The sequence below is a fragment of the Narcine bancroftii genome, chromosome 3 (assembly GCF_036971445.1).
Source record: "Narcine bancroftii isolate sNarBan1 chromosome 3, sNarBan1.hap1, whole genome shotgun sequence".
Lineage (NCBI taxonomy): Eukaryota > Metazoa > Chordata > Chondrichthyes > Torpediniformes > Narcinidae > Narcine > Narcine bancroftii.
In genome coordinates, this window is record NC_091471.1 from 6,688,679 (window position 1) to 6,708,578 (window position 19,900).

At 41.5% G+C, this 19,900-nt stretch overlaps 2 protein-coding genes across 10 annotated transcripts in view; one reads left to right on the forward strand and one right to left on the reverse strand.

Moving 5' to 3' along the window:
• The window catches only part of paip2b (poly(A) binding protein interacting protein 2B), a 128,387-nt gene extending 111,247 nt beyond the window's left edge, over nt 1-17,140 (forward strand). For all 8 annotated transcript variants that reach the window (XM_069923446.1, XM_069923442.1, XM_069923447.1 and 5 more), the window contains one exon: nt 12,242-17,140. In XM_069923446.1, coding sequence (XP_069779547.1) covers nt 12,242-12,298 — 57 coding nt within the window. In that variant the 3' untranslated portion in view covers nt 12,299-17,140. The remainder of the gene's footprint in view (nt 1-12,241) is intronic.
• An 883-nt stretch (nt 17,141-18,023) lies between these two features.
• LOC138756955 (uncharacterized) overlaps nt 18,024-19,900 on the reverse strand; it is an 85,139-nt gene continuing 83,262 nt past the window's right edge. For both annotated transcript variants that reach the window (XM_069923451.1, XM_069923453.1), the window contains exon 12: nt 18,024-18,289. In XM_069923451.1, the coding sequence (XP_069779552.1) occupies nt 18,261-18,289 (29 nt within the window). In that variant the 3' untranslated portion in view covers nt 18,024-18,260. The remainder of the gene's footprint in view (nt 18,290-19,900) is intronic.

Below are 19,900 nucleotides of genomic sequence, written 5' to 3' on the forward strand. Positions count from 1 at the left end.
CTGCTCTATAAAAAGTAATCCCAGGTTTTCCAGCCTCTCTATGTAACTGAATTTCTTCATTCCTGGTATCTATGTTCCAATAAAATGTTTCTGTGCCCTTTTTAGAATCTTTACTTTCAAACTATAGCACACACTACAGTTATGCTCAAGCTAGTGCTTTATAGAGCACAAGAAAATAGGAGCAGAAGCAGAATTGCTTGCTTTTCATTATTATTCACTGTCATTCATTCCAGGCCTCTCAACTTCTTTTCTGTGGCTGTTCCTCAATCTTTCTTTCAAAATGTATATATTTTCTCATTAAGCCTCCACAATCTCCTTGGATGGAGAATTACTGAGATTAATCATTCTGTATGAGAAATTCCTCTGCTCTTTGTTTTAAATGATTTAAAATTCAATTTATTGTCATGTAATAAAGACAGTGCAATATTACAAAAAATGTGTTTTTGTCCGCTGTAAGGCAGACAGATTTGCCATCAGCAGAAATTGCCTGGAGTGTCTCCTAAAGTCAGAGAAAGAGAAGAAAAAGATAGTCATCGTGTTTCCATGGATTCTCCTCCATCCCTCCTGCAGACACACAGAGTCCAATCGAACAAAGAGCAGACTGAGCTCCAGATCCGAACTTTCAAAACATTCAGGAACCCTTTAGTGCCCTCGGCGCCCTCTCACTTCCCAGTTCCAATATCTGGTGCCCCTTCAGCCAGCCTTGAGCCAGTCTCTAGCAACAAAACATAGTGTTATATTACACAAAATTACCTTTTGTCTACTATAAAGCAGATAAAGATTTGCCATCAGCAAGATATTGCCCAGCATCCTTGACAATAAGAGAAAGAGAAGCAAAAGAGAGTCCTCCCAAGAGTCAGTGAGTATCCGTGGATTCGCCTCCAGCCCTCCTGTAGCCACCAGTCAAAACTATTGGCCAACCCAAGCTCCAGATCCAAACTGACATGATAAAGAATCTCCCAGTGCCCTCAGCACCCTCTCGCATCTCGTCTCTAATATGTGGCACTCCTTCACCAGTCTGATCTTCAGCAGTCCCTTGACCATAATCTTCTGCAGCCTGCGTGTGATCCTCACCACAGCCCACTGTCAGTGTGCTCTTAAGCTGCAGAGCCTTTTGCTGGTCTGACACCATGGTCACTCTCACGTGGGTCGTCTCCTCTGCTTTTCCTTCTCAAATGGAGGTTGGTCTCCTCATCCCTGTTCTCTGGTGCCTTAAGCTAGTCCTCTCCCTCCTCGGTTCCTACAACTCCTTGAGGCTGCTGCCGAACATGGGTGCCACCATCTTCGGCCCAGACCCTGCAATTGTTGGATTTTTAGAATAAACCACCATTGGCTCCTTTAACAGGCTGTTTAAAGGGAGTTGTTGGCAGTTGGACAGGGCGGAAGAACCCTGCAGAGCAGTGCTGTGTCTCCACTCTCCATGGGTCCGCACCAGCGATAGCATTGCCTTTACAGCTGCTCCAGCTGCACTGCCATTTTTTTTTAAAGTCCATGTTGTTCATCTGTTTGTAATGAACAGCCCTCTCATCCCAGGAATTAGCTTGGGGAATATCTTATGGATTACTGCAAATGCTAGTATATCCTTTCTTAAATACAGGAACCAGCACTGCCCTGTGGCCTCACCAACACCTTGTGCAATTGTAACCACACATTTCTAATTTTAAACTTCACCACTACTCCATCCTTAAAATAAAAGCCAATATGCCATTTCTTACTAGCTACCTCTACAACGCATCTGCTATGTTTTTTGTAATTCATGGATAAGACCACCCATTTGAATCGTCTGCCTTATAATTTCTCTTACTGAGGTGCATGATCTCACACTAAATTCTGTTTACCAATTTTTTCTCCACTCATATATTCTGTTGAAGAGTCTATATGTTATAATTGCAACAGTCCTTCTACTTATTTTTGCAATATCAAAAAACTTGGATAATTTGCACTTTGCCCTTTTTTCCAGATCACAAGATAAAGTCTTGTGACAAGATCAAGTCTGCTCCGCAAATTCACCCTGAGATAAACTTCTAGTTCCAATTTCTTGCCTTTTCCCCATGTCCCTTGATACCATGACTAATTAGATACCTGTCAATCGCTCCTTTAAATTCCCCCAATGATCGGGTTCCATAGCTGTATGTGGTAATGAATTTCACAAATCCTTTGGCTAAAGAAATTTTTCCTCATCTCAGTTTTAAATGGGTACCACTTCCTATTCCCATCTACTCTCTCCAATCCTTTCAGCATTTGATATGTTTCTATGAGATCTCCACTCATTCTTCTTTATTCCTATGAATATAATCCAAGAGCCTCTAAACGTTGCTCATACGTTAGCCCCTGCATTCCAGGAACAATCCTGGTAAATCTTCTCTGTACTCTCTCCAACATTATTACATCCTTTCTAAGATAAGGGGCCCAAAACTGCACACAGTTCTCCAAATGAGGTCTCACCAGTGCCCCATCGAGCCTCATTTAAAAAAAAAATATATTTTTAACATTATGAACCATATTAATCAAAATATACACAAACATTTCCCTCTTGAATATACACAGTGTCATTTTCTCTCCTCCCCCCCTTCCCTCCCTCCTTCCCACCCCCCTCTCAACCCATTAAATGTTCAACCCATAGAGCCTCATCAACACCTCTTTACTCTTATACACTCTTCTTTGGCTTGGCTTCGCGGACGAAGATTTATGGAGGGGGTAAAAGTCCACATCAGCTGCAGGCTCGTTTGTGGCTGACAAGTCCGATGCGGGACAGGCAGACACGGTTGCAGCGGCTGCAGGGGAAAATTGGTTGGTTGGGGTTGGCTGTTGGGTTTTTCCTCCTTTGCCTTTTGTCAGTGAGGTGGGCTCTGCGGTCTTCTTCAAAGGAGGTTGCTGCCCGCCAAACTGTGAGGCGCCAAGATGCACGGTTTGAGGCGATATCAGCCCACTGGCGGTGGTCAATGTGGCAGGCACCAAGAGATTTCTTTAGGCAGTCCTTGTACCTTTTCTTTGGTGCACCTCTGTCACGGTGGCCAGTGGAGAGCTCGCCATATAACACGATCTTGGGAAGGCGATGGTCCTCCATTGCAGTCTCTATACACTATTCCTCTTGAAATGAATGCCAACATTGCATTTGCTTTTTTTTACTGACAATTCAACCTGGTGGTTAACTTTTAGGTCATTCACAAATGTAGTAAATAGATGATCTGGGTTCAGTGTAATAATTTGTCTTGTGTACATGCTAACACACTTCCTCCAGTAACCTGTGTTCTTATCTTGTACACCAGTATTTTATGTGAAACTTTGTTAAATGTCTTCTGGAAATCCAAATACATGTTATAGCCTCCCATCTATCGACTCTGCCTGTTACATCCTCAAAAAGCTCCTACAAATTTTCAAAAGTGATTGTTCTTTCAGCAAACTATGTTGACTTAGAAATCCTAAGGGTTTTTACAGATATGTGAACAGTGAAAGGAGGGTTAAGGATAGAATAAGTCCACTGGATGAACTATGTCAGGAACCGTATGAGATGGGAGAAATATTGAACAATTTTTTCTCGTCCATATTCACGAGGGAAAGGGACATTGGGCTATACGAGATAAGAGAGGCAAAAGGCTTAGTTATGGAAAGGATAGGGATTAGTAAAGCGAGGGTTTTGGAGCTTCTAGGGTCAATTAAGGTGGATAAGTCTCCTGGTCCTGATGGGATTTTTTCCAGGACTTTTAGGGAGGTCAGGGAACAAATAGCGGGGGCACTGACAGTGATTTTTCAAAGATCAGTGGAGGAGGGGGTGGTACCACAGGATTGGAGGGTTGCAAATGTAGTTCCGTTGTTTAAAAAAGGCATTAGGTGTAGGCCAAGTAATTATCGACCAATAAGTTTGACTTCGGTGATGGGGAAGGCTATGGAGGGTATTCTTTGAGATAGTATATATGCATATCTGGATAGGCAGGGATTGATTAGGGGCACCCAGCATGGGTTTGTAAAAGGAAAGTCATGTTTGACAAAGGACATGTTTGACAAACCTTGTTGAGTTTTTTGAGGAAGTGACAAAAAAGGTGGATGAAGGTAAAGCAGTTGATGTGATCTATTTAGATTTTAGTAAGGCTTTTGATAAGGTTCCGCATGGAAGGTTAATAAAGAAGGTTCAGTCACTAGGAATTAGTAGAAAGATTGTGACATGGGTTCAGAGGTGGCTGGGAGATAGACAGCAGAGAGTCATGGTGGACAACTGTATGTCAAGTTGGAAGCCTGTGACAAGTGGGGTGCCTCAGGGATCGGTGCTGGGTCCCTTGTTGTTTATCATTTATATTAATGATTTAGAGGAGGGTGTGGTTAACTGGATAAGCAAATATGCAGATGATATGAAAATGGAGGGAGTGGTGGATAGTGAGGTAGATTTTCTTGGATTACAGAAGGATTTGGTTTGTTTGGAAGAGTGGGCCGAAAGATGGCAGATGGAATTCAATGTAGACAAGTGTGAGATGTTGCATTTCAGTAAAAATAACCAAAATAGGACATATACAGTTAAGGGGAGGGCATTGAGGCATGCAGAGGAGCAAAAGGACCTGGGGGTTATGGTACAGAGTTCACTGAAGGTGGATTCCCATGTAGATAGGGTGGTTAAGAAGGCATATGGTATGCCGGCCTTCATAAATCTTAGTATAGAGTATAGGAGCTGGGAAGTGATGCTGCAGCTGTTTAAGGCATTGGTGAGGCCAGGTTTGGAGTACTGTGTTCAGTTCTGGTCTCCAAATTATAGAAAGGATATAGATAAGGTGGAGAGGGTGGAGAGAAGGTTTACAAGGATGTTCCCTGGGTTACAACTTCTGGATTACAGGGAGAGATTAAGGAGACTGGGACTTTATTCATTGGAATGTAGACAACTGAGAGGGGACTTGATAGAGGTATTTAAAATTTTGAAAGGAATAGATAGACTAGACGTAAACAGACTCTTTCCCCTGAGGGCAGGGGAGGCTGGAACAAGAGGCCATGAGTTAAGGGTAAGGGGGCAACACTTTAGGAGAAATATTAGAGGTGGCGTTTGCACTCAGCGAGTGGTAGAAAGTTGCGTCAGGGTCCCTTCTGTCATTTAAGAGAAAGTTGGATGTGTACATGGAGGTGGGGGGGGGGGGGGGTGGGTTGGAGGGTTATTGGTGGTGAGCGGGAGGTTCGAGCTAGTGGAGTTGTTCTAGTGAAATGGTGCGGACTCAAAAGGCCGATATGGCCTGTTTCGCTCCGTAAATGGTTATAGAAATCGACAATTCTGGTTTGAGACTCCATAACGGGAGTGAACTTTCTGTCTATGTTTCTGGTTCAAAGAATTCACCTCTTCTAAACTCAAAAATGTAGAAGCCTAGGGTATTCTTCAAATGACAGATTTTCCATTCCAGAAACCAACCAGGACAATCTTTGCTGCACTCAATGGCAAATATATTTTAGATAAGGAGACCAAAACTGTGCAGAATCTCTGATGGTGCCTCATCAAACCCATACAATTGCAATTAAGTATCTTTATTGTGTGAAAATCTTGTAATAGAAGTCAATTATATCATTTATCTTCTAAATTGCAAGCTATATCTGCAAGTTAGCCTTCAGTGACCCATGTCCAAGGACACAGGTCCCTTTGAACATCATTTGACAATTGCAAACTTTTTAGAAATATTCAGCATTTCACATAACCTCATATTTTATTACCCATTGTCATCTATTTTGTATTCTTCCCCATTATACTCCCTCTTGCATATTGTTTGCCCACATGATTTGCTTGACCATAAAGCCTTAAGATACAGGAGCAGAAGTAGGCCATTCTATCATTAGCTGATCTATTCTCCAACTCACCCCCACTTCCCTGCCTTTTCCCCATACCCTTTGGTACCCTGACTATTCAGATACCTATTCATCTCTGCCTTAAATACTCCCAATGACCTGGCCTCCACAGCCACCTGTGGTAGAAAATCTCTGACAAAAGAAATTCCTCTACATCTCTGTTTTAAATGGGTGCCCTTCAATCCTGAAGTTGTGTCCTCTTTTCTTGACTCCAATACCATGGGAAACAACTTTGCCACATCTGCTCTTTCCAGACTTTTCAACATTCGAAATGCTTCTATGATGTCCCTCCTCATTTTTCTGAACTGCAAGGAATACAGTCCAAGAGCCATCAAACATTCCTCATATGCTAGTCTTTTCATTCCAGATATCATTCTTGTGAATCTTCTTTGAACCCTCGCCAATGTTAGCACACCCTTTCTTAAATAAGGAGCCTTAAATAAGGAGCCATATTCCAAGTGAGGCTTTATCAGTGCCTTAAAGCCTCAACATCACATCCTTGCTCTTGCATCCTATTCCCCTAGAAATGAATGCCAACATTGCATTTGCCATCTTCACCACCAACTCAACCTCGAGGTTAACCTTCAGGGTAACCTGCAAAGGACTCCTAGTCCTTTTGCTCCCCTGAATTTTGAAGTTTATCCCCATCCAAACAATAGTCTTTCCTTTTGTTCCTTCTACCAAAGTACATGACTAGATCACATTCTCATCAGTGATCATGTTCCCACTTAATTTTGTGTCACCACTAATCTTGAAAATGTTACATTTGGTCTCTTAGCCAAAGCGTAAATGAAAATTATGATTATTTAGGGCCCATATTCTGATCCCCGCTATCATCCCAGCATGAGAGAGACTTTGTTTACTTGCTAGTATCTTATAATATCCCTGGGTTCTAATCCTGCCCACCAAACTCTTGTTTGGGTCCCTGTTGAAATCATTATGAAAATTAATATATGCTACTTTTACTGGAGAGTTCAGGGAGTTAGGCACTCAGTTGAAGGACAGGACCTCCAGGGCAGTGATCTCAGGATTGCACCCCGTGCCATGTGCTAGTGAGGTTTGAAATAGGAGGATAATTCAGCTTACACATGAGCACAGGAGGGAGGGCTTCAGGTTTCTGGATTATTGAGCTCTCTTCTAAGGAATGTGGGACCTGTTTCAACAGGACGGTTTGGATCTGAACTGGAGAGGGACTAATATCCTTGCTGGAAGATTTGCTGGTGCTGGAGTTTAAACTAGATCTGGAGGGGAATGGGAACCAGAATGCCAGAGCAGATAGAGGAGTGGAGGGGGAAAAGGTGATGTGAAAATTGCATGTAATGGTAGAAGACAACAGGTTGATATGTGGTGGAAGTGTTCTCAGGTGCATCTATTTCAATGCAGGGAGTATTGTAGGAACAGCAGACGAGCTTAGAGAGTGGATTGGCACATGGAATTATGACATGGCCATTAGTCAAACTTAGTTGCAGGAGGGGCAGGACTGGCAGTTCAGTGTTCTGGGCTTCTGTTGCTTCAGACGTGATAGAACAGGGGAGGAGTGACACTGCTCTTCAGAAAAAATATATCACAGCTGTGCTCAAGCAGGACAGACCAGAGGGCTCATCTACTGAAGCTATATAGGCTGAGCTGAGGAACGGGAAAGGTATAACCATATAGACCACTCAATAATCAACGAGAATTGGAGGAGCAAATCTGTAGAGAGATGGCACTCAGCTGCAGGAAACATAAGGTTATGATAGTAGGAGATTTTAATTTTCCACATATTGACTGGGACTCCCACACTGTAAAAGAACTGGATGACTTGGAGTTTGTCAAATGTCTTCAGAAAAATTTTCTAAATCAATATATAAAGGTATCAACTCGAGTGAATGCTGGATCTCCTATTAGGGAATGAGACAGGATATAACCACTTACAGCACAGAACAGGCCAGTTCGGCCCTACTAGTCCATGCCGTAGCAAATCCCCATCCTCCTAGTCCCACTGACCAGCACCCGGTTCATACCCCTCTAGTCCCCTCCTATCCATGTAACAATCCAGTCTTTCCTTAAATGTAACCAGTGATCCCGCCTCGACCACGTCTGCCGGAAGCTCATTCCACATCCCCACCACCCTCTGTGTAAAGAAATTTCCCCTCATGTTCCCCTTATAATTTTCCCCCTTCAACCATGTCCTCTAGTTTGAATCTCCCCCTTTCTTAATTGAAAAAGCCTATCCACATTTACTCTGTCTGTCCCTTTTAAAATCTTAAACACCTCTATCAAGCCCCCTCTCAATCTTCTATGCTCCAGAGAAAAAAGCCCCAGTCTGCACAACCTTTCCCTGGAACTCAAACCTTGAAATCCTGTCAACGTTCTCGTGAACCTTCTCTGCACTCTCTCTATTTTGTTTATATCTTTCCTATAATTTGGTGACCAAAACTGTACACAGTACTCCAAATTTGGCCTCACCAATGCCTTGTACAATTTCATCATAACCTCCCTACTCTCGAATTCAATACTCCGATTTATGAAGGCCAACATTCCAAATGCCTTCTTCACCACACCATCTACCTGAGTATCAGCCTTGAGGGTAGGTGACAGAAGTATGGACTGGGGAACATTTTGGGTCCAGTGATCATAATACCATTAGATTCAGGTTAATTATGGAGAAGGATAGGTCTGGGTCTCGGGTTGAGATTCTAAATTGGAGAAGGGTCAATTTTGAGGAAATGGAAAGGATCTAGAATCCATGGATTAGGGCAAGGATGTGTTTGGTAAGTGGAAAGCCTTCAAAGGTGAAATTTTGAGAGTACATAGTTTATATGTTCCTGTCAGGATTAAAGACAAGGTTAGCAGGCAGAGGGAACCTTGGTTTTCAGGGGATCTTGGGATCTGGTTCAGAAGAAGAGAGGAGTGCATAGCAGATATGAACAACATGGAACAAATGAGATGAAGAACATTAAAAATGCAAGGAAGACTTCAAGAAATAAATCAAGAAGGCTAAAAGAAGACATGAAGTTGTTTGAGTGACAATGTGAAGGAAAATCCTAATGGTTTCTACAAGTATAATAAAACCAAAAGGATAGTAAGGGACAAAATTGGTCCCCTCAAAGATGAGAGTGGTCAGCTATGAATGGAGCCAAAAGAAATGGGGAGATATTAAATGGGTTTTTGTCATCAGTTTTCACTCAGAAAACTGGCAGATTCATGGGAAGTAAGGAAAACAAGCAGTGAGGCCATAGAACCTATACAAATTAAAGAGGAGGAGGTGTTGCTGTCTTAAGGTATCTCCAGGATCTGACAATATTCCCTTGGACCTGGAGAGAGGCTTGTGTAGAAATTGCATGGGCTCTGGCAGAAATGCTTAAAATGTCCCTAGCTATGGATGTGGTGCCAGAGGATTGGAGGGTTCCTCAGGTTGTTCCGTTGTTTAAAAAAAGACTCCAAAAGTAACCCTTGGAATTATAGGTCAGTGAACAGTAGGTAAATTAGGAGAAGTTGTACCGCACCCTCATCAGACCACATTTGGAATATGCAGTACAGTAGCTGCATGGGACCCATACTCAAATAATACCATTGAACATAGTCTAATTTGTCACAAATACATTTGGAAGAGGAGCGAGCGTTACAAAGCTCTTGGATTCATTGAAGTTGAGGTCTCTCCAAGACTGACGTGAAGCACACTGCCTGACCTGTTTTTACATTTCCATACCAAACTCAAGCCTGCGAGGAGCAGACGAGAGCATGCAACCCAATTTGTGGTGCCATCTTCCAAGACAGGTGTGTACAGCAATTCATTCTTCCCCCACACAATTAAAGCCTGGAATATTCTCAACACAACCAGACCCAATTAAATTGAAGACAGCCCTTCTTCAAAAGTCTCCTCCTTAAGCCCACCCTCCCCCACCCCCAGTTTAAATTCCACATGGAATATTTTGGACCAAAAACCAAGAGATCGGATGTACAATTATTTCCATGGCCAGGGACTGATAAGGAATAGTCAACATGGCTTTGTGCGTGGTAGGTTGTGCTTTACCAATCTTATAGAGTTTTTAGGGGCAATTACCAGGAAAGTTGATGAAGGAAAGGCTGTGGATATTGTCGGCATGGACTTTGACAAGGTCCCACATGGGAGGTTAGTTGGAAAGGTTCAGACGCTGGGTATTCATGGTGAAGTATGAACTAGATTCGTGAATGGCTGGATGGGAGAAGCCAGAGAGTAGTGGTGGATGATGCTTCTCAGACTGGAGCCCTCAGTATGATGAGTGGGGCCTCGGGGATCGGTGTTGTTTGCCATCTATATCAATGATCTGGATGATAATGTGGTCAATTGGATCAGCACATGGATGATAGAAAAGGAGAGGGTTGTGGGTGTGAGGTGGGGAAGGCTTATTTTGTTGAGATGGTTTATACAGGTCAGCACAACGTCGTGGGATGAAGGGCTTATACTGTGCCGTACTGTTAGGTTTTATTCAAGGATCTGGGTGTTCTAGTGCAGGAATTACAATGTATCAGCCAGGTCAAACAGTTATGAAGGCAACGTCATTTTGGCCTTCATTGGAAAGGGGTTGGAATTTAAAAATAGGGAGATTTTGTTGCAATTGTGCAGGATATGGATGAGACCTCATCTGGAATACTGTGTAAAGATTTTGTCCCTGTAAAATGGGCATAATAACAATTCAAAAGAGATTTGAGCAGATAAATGAGGAGGGGCTTAGAGGGATATGGAACAAATGCAGGCAAATGGGATTATCCCATTATCCCAGAATGCCAAATTGGATTAGTTGAGCCTAATGGCGTGTTTTATGCTGCATGGTTCTGACTCCATCTCTTTAAAAAAAAAGGTACAGTAACAAAGGAGGCAGTTTCAAGGAAGCTAAATCCCAGGATAGTTTGTCCTTTCATGAAAAACAATTTGGGCCTATATTTCATGGAGTTCCAAAATGTAGGATGGCCTTATTCAAACATACAAGATCCGAAGGTGATTTGGCAGGTGGATGTTGGGCCTTTCTCGCCAGAGAAATAAGGGGGCATAACTACAAGATAAGGAGCTGGTCATTTAAAATTGAAGGGCGTGGAAATTTCTTCTTGCAAAGGATAGTGAATATCTGGAAATCTCTGTCCTAGTGAGTGTTGGAAGCTTGGTCATTAGAAGGAAATAAAGTGGAGATGGATAATATTTGATTGATCATGAAATACAGGGGTGTGGAGAAATAGCACAGAAGAAGAGTTGAGGTCAGCACAGATCAGCCACAATCATATTGAATGCATGGCCTCCTGCAGATGTCGGATAGCACAGAAGAGTTGAGGCCAGCATAGATCAGCCACAATTATATTGAATGCATGGCCTCCTGCAGATGTTGGATAGCACAGAAGAAGAGTTGAGGGCAGCACAGATCAGGCACAATCATATTAAATGGATGGCCTCCTGCAGATGTCGAATGCAATACACTAAAGTGTTGGAGAAACTCAGCAGGTACGCAACATCCCAAGGAAGTAAAAGGAACCAATGTTTCAGGCCTAAGCCCTTCATCAGGAATCTGGAAAAACAGATGCCTGAATAAGAGGGTTCGGGCAGGAAGGGGAAAGGAGAACAGGCTAATAGGTAAAAGGTGGATACAGGTGGCAGGGTTGATGCGAAAGAAGCTGAGAAGTGATCAGGGAAGAGGGCATCGGTCTGCAAAGATTAGCTCTCTATAAGAGAAAGCAGGGAAGGGGTGGGGAGCTGGAGGAAAAGGGATAGAGGGGCAGCAAAAGAGATACGGGGGAGGGGTGAAAGAGAGGTATGGGGGGGGTTAAAGAAAATTGCAGAGGTCAACATTAATGCCATCTGGTTCTTTGCATGTGGCCTCGATTTGACAGTATATGAAGCCATGGACAGACATGTCAGTTAAAATGATATCGACTTCTCCAATTTCTGTTAACCCCCTCTTCAATTCTACTTTTCAGTAGTATTATCTCATTCTGTACCTCTTCCATATTTCTCATCCCATCCATCTAATCCTCAAAATACCTTGATTCATTATCTGAAAGTCTGTCAAAACTTGCATATACTAAACAACTGCACATATCCAAACCCCTGGAGTCAAGAATTCCAAATATTTGCAGTTATCTCCTCATTCTTGATATAATTTTTGTGGAACCATGACCAACTGAAGGAAACAATTCCTCAGCATCCAATCTTGCCTGTCTCAATGATTTTCTCTCCTTATTCCAAACTCCAGCGAGGAGAGAACAGTCCTTTTCTGGTCATATGATAATCACGCATCTAGAAATCAATCTCTCTTTTGGTACAAACGCAAAACCTGGTTTTGGTTTTAATTTTGACATATTTAAACCATTGAATGAAATCAAGAAATGCTCCTTCCAACTCAGATGTTTCTGTAGTTAAGAAAATAACTGTCTCTGTTTAGCCTAATAAATCTAATTGTTGCCTCTTTCTTCCTTCTAGAGTAAAAGTACTCTGAATCCTGACGCCAAGGAATTTGTTCCTGGAGTGAAGTACTGAAATTTTGAGAGTCTTGTAGGCTGCCCTCTACCGGAGGAAGCAAAAAAATACAATTTCTGAACACTGTGAAACGAGTCACTTTTTAGGATGGCCAGTTGGTTCTAGATGCTATTGGATTACCCACCCTCTCCCCTTCCCTATGCCGAAACTTGTTTAGATTGAATGCTCTTTTTTTTTAAGCTTCATTGCAAAACTTGGTCCTTTCACAATTTCTGATCTGTGCAAGAGTTCGCCTGGTGTACAGTATTCCATTTGCCACGAATCCGAATGGGTCTGCTACTTAAAACAACTGGTCTCGTAGTTCGGCAGGTGAGGAAGGAGATGAATTACCCGAAACCTGTTCAGTTTATGGACCATTTGCATGTCTTGAAAGATGGGTTTAAAGTGACAGTGCCCTTTTTAAATAAACAATTTAAGAATTGGTATAAGCAAACAACAAAAGCACTTTGCCAAAAATGATTTTTAATGAGAATTGAATAACTATAAATTGCTGGAACCTGACGTGAACTGCTTTGGTTCTTCTACTGCCTGATAATAAATGTCCCCTCTCCCAAATTTCAAGAGCCTTGTAAAGGTGGGGTGGAGGGTTGGGGGATGGATATAAACTAAACAGTATTACCGCAACTATTTCAGGTAGTTAGATTATTTTTGTCCACAATATTATCCTAAAATAACACTAGCAGTAAAGGGAATGCTCTAGAGGCTAAATGTGTTGCAGCGCATATTATGATATTTTATTTGGAATGTATTTGTATCTTTTTCATTTTATTTTACGTGCTGCCCAAGTAGGCTTAAAAAAGAGATATTTGTTTCAAGTGGGGTTTGTGTGGGGAAATCTTTTATTGACTGGGGGATAAAATTGGGTTGCACTTTTTGAAATTATGTAATGAGGTAGGGGCTTTTTGGGTGGGAGCAAGGACAAAAGGTTGCTCATACAAAGAGCATCTTTAACCAGCAAGCACCTAACTTGGTGAATCCAGTTCATTTCAGTTTTCACCAGAAGGTCATCACATGTGCCTGCCTTGATAGTGAACATGGCACCACTGTTCCAGTCTTTCTTGTTCTGTCTCCCATGTTTTGCTCTCTTTCGCTTGTTCTCTTGCTCACTCCTCATTTCCTTCACTCTGTTGTTCCTCAGAAGATGATGGAGCTCCTTTCAAGAGTCTAATTTCTTTTTCTCTTTTGGCCTTAATGCAAGTGAGTGCAAAAGAAAAATTTACTGGAAAATAGATTTTTATTTAAAAAAAGTAAGGTACTTCGCTGCTCTTCAGCTTTTGTCAATGAGAAGTTAGGAAGTTTAAGAGTTGAATGAGGTTTTTAAAAAGATCATGAATATATTCTTTGCGCGTTGTAGACCTGGTGATATAAAGATGATTTGCAGGTACTCTGATTTAAGTCGAGATGCCAATATTTTTGTTACACATTGTGTTTTGGTGGGCGGAAATGGCATTTAGCCAACATTTTGAAGCTTTATTCATTGTAATTAATTAATTCAAAATCCCTGGTGTTCCTTCACAGGCAGAGATTCAATTATGGTGGTTTGGGGGGGGGTGGGGGGGGCGGGAGTGTGGAGGGAACAATGGAAGTACATTCAATTTGAAAATTAATTTGTGACGCCCATCTTCCTTTGTGAAAGTTCCATGTTAATCCAGTTCAACATCACTTGTCGGATGATGGACAGTATTGTTGCTTTGATTTTGATTTTTTTTCTGTGCCAAATTGGGGTCAATGAAATGGTTAGGGTTCTGTTTTGTAGATTAGACTTTACTTGCTAACTCTTTCCCTTGGTCGTTCAAATATTGGAGATTTACAGAATTTCTTCACAAGCCAAGTGTCATTTTATAGTATTACTGGTAATATAATTGTAATTTTTCCCATTTTTAAACTCGTTCTGATATTTGTATAATTTCTTGCCACAACTATTATCGTAGGCTATATCATATTGTTTCCACAGCTTTATTGTGATGAGAAGGACAAATATCTAGGATGGAATTATTACAAGAATTGCTTTGGCAGGTGACATGATAATTCACTGAACACCAGCCGAATTTTATTCACTTGCTTCCGACTCCTACTCTGTCATTCTGAATTTACAGCAATGATAGAAATTAAGGAGATCTATTCAGATGAGGATTTTTAAACATTATACAGTGCATCAGGTTGGAACATGATCCATCTTAAGCAACTCTTCAATACTTTTATCAGTATTTCCTGTACAAAGGGAATATAAAATTAAGATTTGAGTGACATGGTGGGGTGGGGGGGAGAGGAATGTATTGGTGCAGTAAGTATCCCACAGTTGAAGCATCAACCCTGTTCATATCTTACATTTTTAAAGCTAACATTGATAGAAATGTTTTTTTTCAACCGTTGATTTTAGTTGTATGTACTTTGCTCATCATTTTTATTCAACTTTCCCGACTGCCAAAATGGAGAAAAGTGGGTGTTGCTCATGCCTCTCCTATTAAAGATGTTTCCAATTTATTTTCATAATCGTAAATTTTCAGGAGTAAGAATTCAGATGATGGCTTAAACTTCAGTACTGCAGATTAAATCTGATTCCATCCAGAGAGAAGCAGGGAGCAGATAACCTGTGTTAAATGGGTTTTGAAAATGCAGCGACTTCCCAAGTGGCAGCCTTTGCTATCTTCAAAGTTTAATTAGAAGACACACACATATATTATAAATATATGTAATATTTATAATTATAATCCCAAATATTGTTTTTCCTGGCGCAGTACTAACTGGGAATTGTTGGTTTGGGTTGAATAGAACAAACCCACAAAGGAACATGGGGATCATTTCTCGATAAAATAGTATTCAATTATTATGTCTCGATTTGTTGCCAATACAAATGAACTTTATCCGGATTATTTTTGAATATAGTAAATTTGTGGGATATTTATGAAGAAAATTGGCACCTGTTTCTCTTACTTCTCCCTCTTCGACACATCCCGCATTTGCCAAGATTTGGAGAGCAGTAAGATACGACCCAAGGAAGTTCAGTTTTGTACCTCGTGTCACCTGTATTGAGTTAATAAATCGATTGTTCCATTTGACAAACAGATCGATGGGAGAATTGTCGAATCCTGTTGCATTGCGTTCATGAATTTTTACATTGTTCCTTTTGTGATTTGTGCCCATGTTTTGAAGCCAGAAACAATCAAACTCTCCAGTCAGGGAATCCTGACCTATCCTGTACTTGGCCTTAAATTTTCTTCGAAAATTTGGAGGAAAAACCTTTTTTGTTTCTGAATCCAGGCATTTTAAAATTTGTGTTACAAGTTGCGCACACTTTTAACCAGTCTTGCCACATCTTCATGACCAGCTATTTTATAGATAACACCCTTCTTCGACTCCATGCATACATTACTCCTGATTTTGATTTACTGCCTACGTGCACAACAGTGAAATTCATTCGCTTGCGGAGTGATTTGGTGCTTTAGAACAGATTGGTTGAGCGAATGTTATGTCGCACAAGGGTTTTGCATACCCAGTTCTCCAAGGAAAGAAAGAAACTGTTAATACTAGCTGTTCTGCATACCACAAGTATTTTGGTTATTCCAAGCATTCAGGATATGCATCCAATAATTCAGCATTTCTCTTTAAGGTACACCTACATCTACATATAAAAACAAGGACCCAAGACTGCTAGCTAGTGTAGATAGTGTAAAAGGACTGGGACTCGTGGCACCTTTGGCTTCACATTTCAACATTTTCTTTATCGCTGGATTACTTGGCACTGGTGCTTGAATTCTGGACCCTTTACCTTGGTGTTAGCTTAACTGAACTGATCTTTTAAAATTGCAATTTACTTGGCTCATTGCTTACTTTAGACATCTAAAGGAGGGAGTTTTTTTCATGCATTGCTTGAGGACCACATTTGTGGAAATTAAATATATTTCTGACATTAGAGCAGAAAGTAGTCATTAAAAACTGTTTTCATGCACTTTGGAAAGTGATGAGGTTGTGAAAGGTGCTAAAGAAGCACAAGTTTTTCTCCCATGAAAATGATTAAATTTCAATCATGGCCACAAATAGGGAGGGGGGATGTGAAGTATCATCCTCTATTAAAGCAGTATGTTAAGCTTATGAAACCAAAATATTTAAATTTTAAAAGAAAACCTCAGTTGAACATAGGAACATATCGTGTCTGATTTACTTGGCTCATTGGCTGTATTTTTATTTGGAAAGATCCAGCACCAACACTATGCATATGGGGGCAGGGCGGTATTCGGATTAGTTTGCTAATAAGCCTCATTTGCTCATACTGAGGCTCCGAATCAACGTTGGTGCCCATTACAAATCAATTTGGCTGATGAAAATTAATATGGCTCTTGGTGGATTGAACCTTAATCCTGTTGGCTAAGGTGTGCAGACATTAAATTGTAGTTCGGGTCATCCTCCCCATTTAGCTCTTGGGCATGCCACTCTGTAACCCATTCCTAGGTGATGAACTGTGGGACCTTGTAACTCACTCTTCACCCTCCATTTCACTGGGAATGATCTGGGATCAATTTTGGCAAGAAATAAACTTCAGCCCTGCCCCTCCCTCCCCAAGTCACCTTTGACTTGCCACTGCAGTGGAGACTTGGCCCATATTTTTCAGTTACAAGGATCATTGTTACTTTTTTGCTGCCTGATAACTAATGGGTTGGGTCACTCGTGCGATAAAGTCTGTTGAAACCACAGTTGCCAGTACATTTCTGTATTAATACCATTTCTGTATTAAAATTTAAGTTCTCAGCATTTTGTCGAGATGAGGGTATTATCCGAAAGTGTTTGCGGATGCCTTTGTTTTATTGTTATCTGACACGTGTGGAATAAACTTTGTAATTTACAGTTTTGTTTCGCCTTTTCATTGAGCTGTTGATAGAAAGAAAATCTTCCAGAGACAAAATTGTCAAAATTCTTCATTTGAAGAAATATTAGTGCAAATGTTTGTATCCGTCCATTCCTCTTCTCATTCTGTCAGTGTGTTCTCATCTACTTCTCATTTTTATATGGCTTTAGAACAGCCCAGCGAAGAAACAGGCCCTTTGGCCTATCTATTCTGTGCCGAACTATTATTCTGCCTGGCCCCACTGACCTGCACCTGAGCACTCGCCCTCCGCACCCTTCTGATTCACGTACCTGTCGAAGTTTTTCTTCAATGTCAAAATTAAGCCTGCATTCATTGCCTTTAAACATTTCACCTTTCAACCCACATCCTCTCGTTCTTAACTCACCTCAAATTTTGGACAGGTACATGGATGGGAGGGCTATGGAAGGACCGGGTGCAGGTTATTGGGTCTAGGCTGAAAAAATGGTTCGGCAAAGACTAGAAGGATTCTGTGGTTCACTGCACAGAAGAGGAGATGAGGCCTGGGTCCATTCAACCATGATCATGTTGAATGGCGGGGCAGATCCAAGGGCCTGAGTGGTTTCCTGTTCCCATTTTCAAAAGACAACTCTGAAATAGGACATTTGCATCAATTGGACATTGCATGCCTACAAAACCAATCATTTGGCTTCAAAGTACTGAGCCCCCCCCCCCCCACAAAAAATGACACTGTTGAAGTAATGGGCTATTGTGCTCTACCATTGATATAGCTTGTTATTGACTTATATTTTTATTGACTTACATTAAATCCATTACCTGCTTTGGTTCCATATCCCTTAACATGAGAGTCCAAAATAAATTAAGTGAATTTATGCTAGATAAATATTTTGAGGACCACCTCACTCAGTTACTCCAATTCTCCTTTATGAGTTGCAGTGGACATTTCTATGAAACTTGGCATTAAGATTATAAGACACATTAACTTCAAAGCAACAGAGAAATTATATGCCTTATTTGGATGGTATGCAGAAGGATCATATGTGGGAAATTGGAGATATTGTAGCAAAATTATTGTTGAGAGAGACAGTATCTTCTTCATTCTTGAACATGTGGCTTTCTATTCAGTGGAGATCAAGTTGTTTAACCTAGCCAGCCTATTGCAACTGCGCCTGTAATTGAAGAGACAATACACCTTTTGAGAGTGGGTATCAATTTATAAAATTCAATGGAACGTAGACCATAAAATAATTCTCTACAAAAGCTGGAAATAACAGGCTATGATGTAAATGAGGATATTCAGTCCCTGATGAAATGTATCCCATGGGAGAGAAGTGAAAGGAATTTACAGATCCAAATCCTTGGGTCATATATGGACCAACAACGGCCCTGGAGTTAAATGTGTTATCACTGTTACAAACAGTCGCAAAATTAGTGAATGTAGTTCAGAACAATGCAACTTTGACTCCTCCCCATGGAGTGTGTCTATGTCTCCAGCTAATGTACAGGCTCAAAGGGCTGAATGGGGGTTGCTGGGGCCCTGCAGTGGTGGAGGACGCCAATATGGTATCTTTATTCAAGAACGCCACGAGTTATAAGCCAGATATTTGCAGACTAAAGAGACACCACCAGTGGGGCAGTGCATGAAAGTGCTGTAGAAACTCAGCAGGTTACACAGCATCCATAGTAAGTAAAATACAGTCAACATTTCGGGCCTGAGCCCTTCCTCGGGAGTGTTACCAGAGATATTCAGAGCAGTAGAGGTTTCAGAATGAGAGCAGTGGGGGAGGCTCACAGAACTCCCTTCAAAGAGAGGAAGAGAATTTCATGGTGGACATCTCATGAAGAGACCGCAGTGGATCAGCCAAATGGAGGAAAAGAAGAAAATCTGCAGATGCTGGGGTCTAGTGCTGGAGAACCTCAGCAGATCACACAGCATCCACAGAAATTAAAAGGCCGTTGACAGTTTGAGCCTGATTCCTCCTTCAGGAATACCTAGTAATGCGGAAATTATTTTAAAAAATGTTCTGAGGGACAGAATTAATCTGTTCCTGCAGAAGGAGGGGATCATCAAGGATCTACAGCATAGCCTTGGGGGAAATTCTATCTGACTAGTTTGAACCTTTCAGAGATAACAAAGCATGTCGATGAAGGCAGTTGCTTTTAAGCCACAGTGATTCAAATGCTCATCTAAATACTAATTAAATGTTGAGAGAGTTCCTGCTTCTACCAGCTGTCAACCACTGCATTCCTGCGTGAAAATATTCCTTCTCAAATGCTTTGTTCACAGCAAGTTCCCACCAACATTAAAAAATGACTAGATTGTTTTTCAGTGATGTTGAAAGGTAAATATTTGACCCAATTGTGATTCCATCTTAAAAACAGCACCTGAAACTGCTCCAACCTTCAGTGTGTAGTGAACTATCAGGGCAGATTTTGTGTTGTACTTAAATCCCAGAAATTTTTGACTCAGTAGATCCACCTGTGGCTTCAGCAAAAAGACTTAAACTTTTCCCCCTCCTTTCTGTATACAGGTACACAATCCTTTATCCGAACATCTAAAATCCGGAAAGCTCCAAAATCTGGCAAGTAGGGGGAGAAACCGGCAGTGTGAGTCGGGTGGGCAGGAGACCGACAGCGCGGGTTGGGCAGGCGAGGTGGGGGGGGGAGACCGGCAGCACGAATCGGGCGGCGAGGGAGGGAGACAGCAGCGCAACTGGAAGGGGGTGGGGGTGGATACGGCAGCACAATTTGGATGGGCTTAAATCTGGCTTCCCGAAATC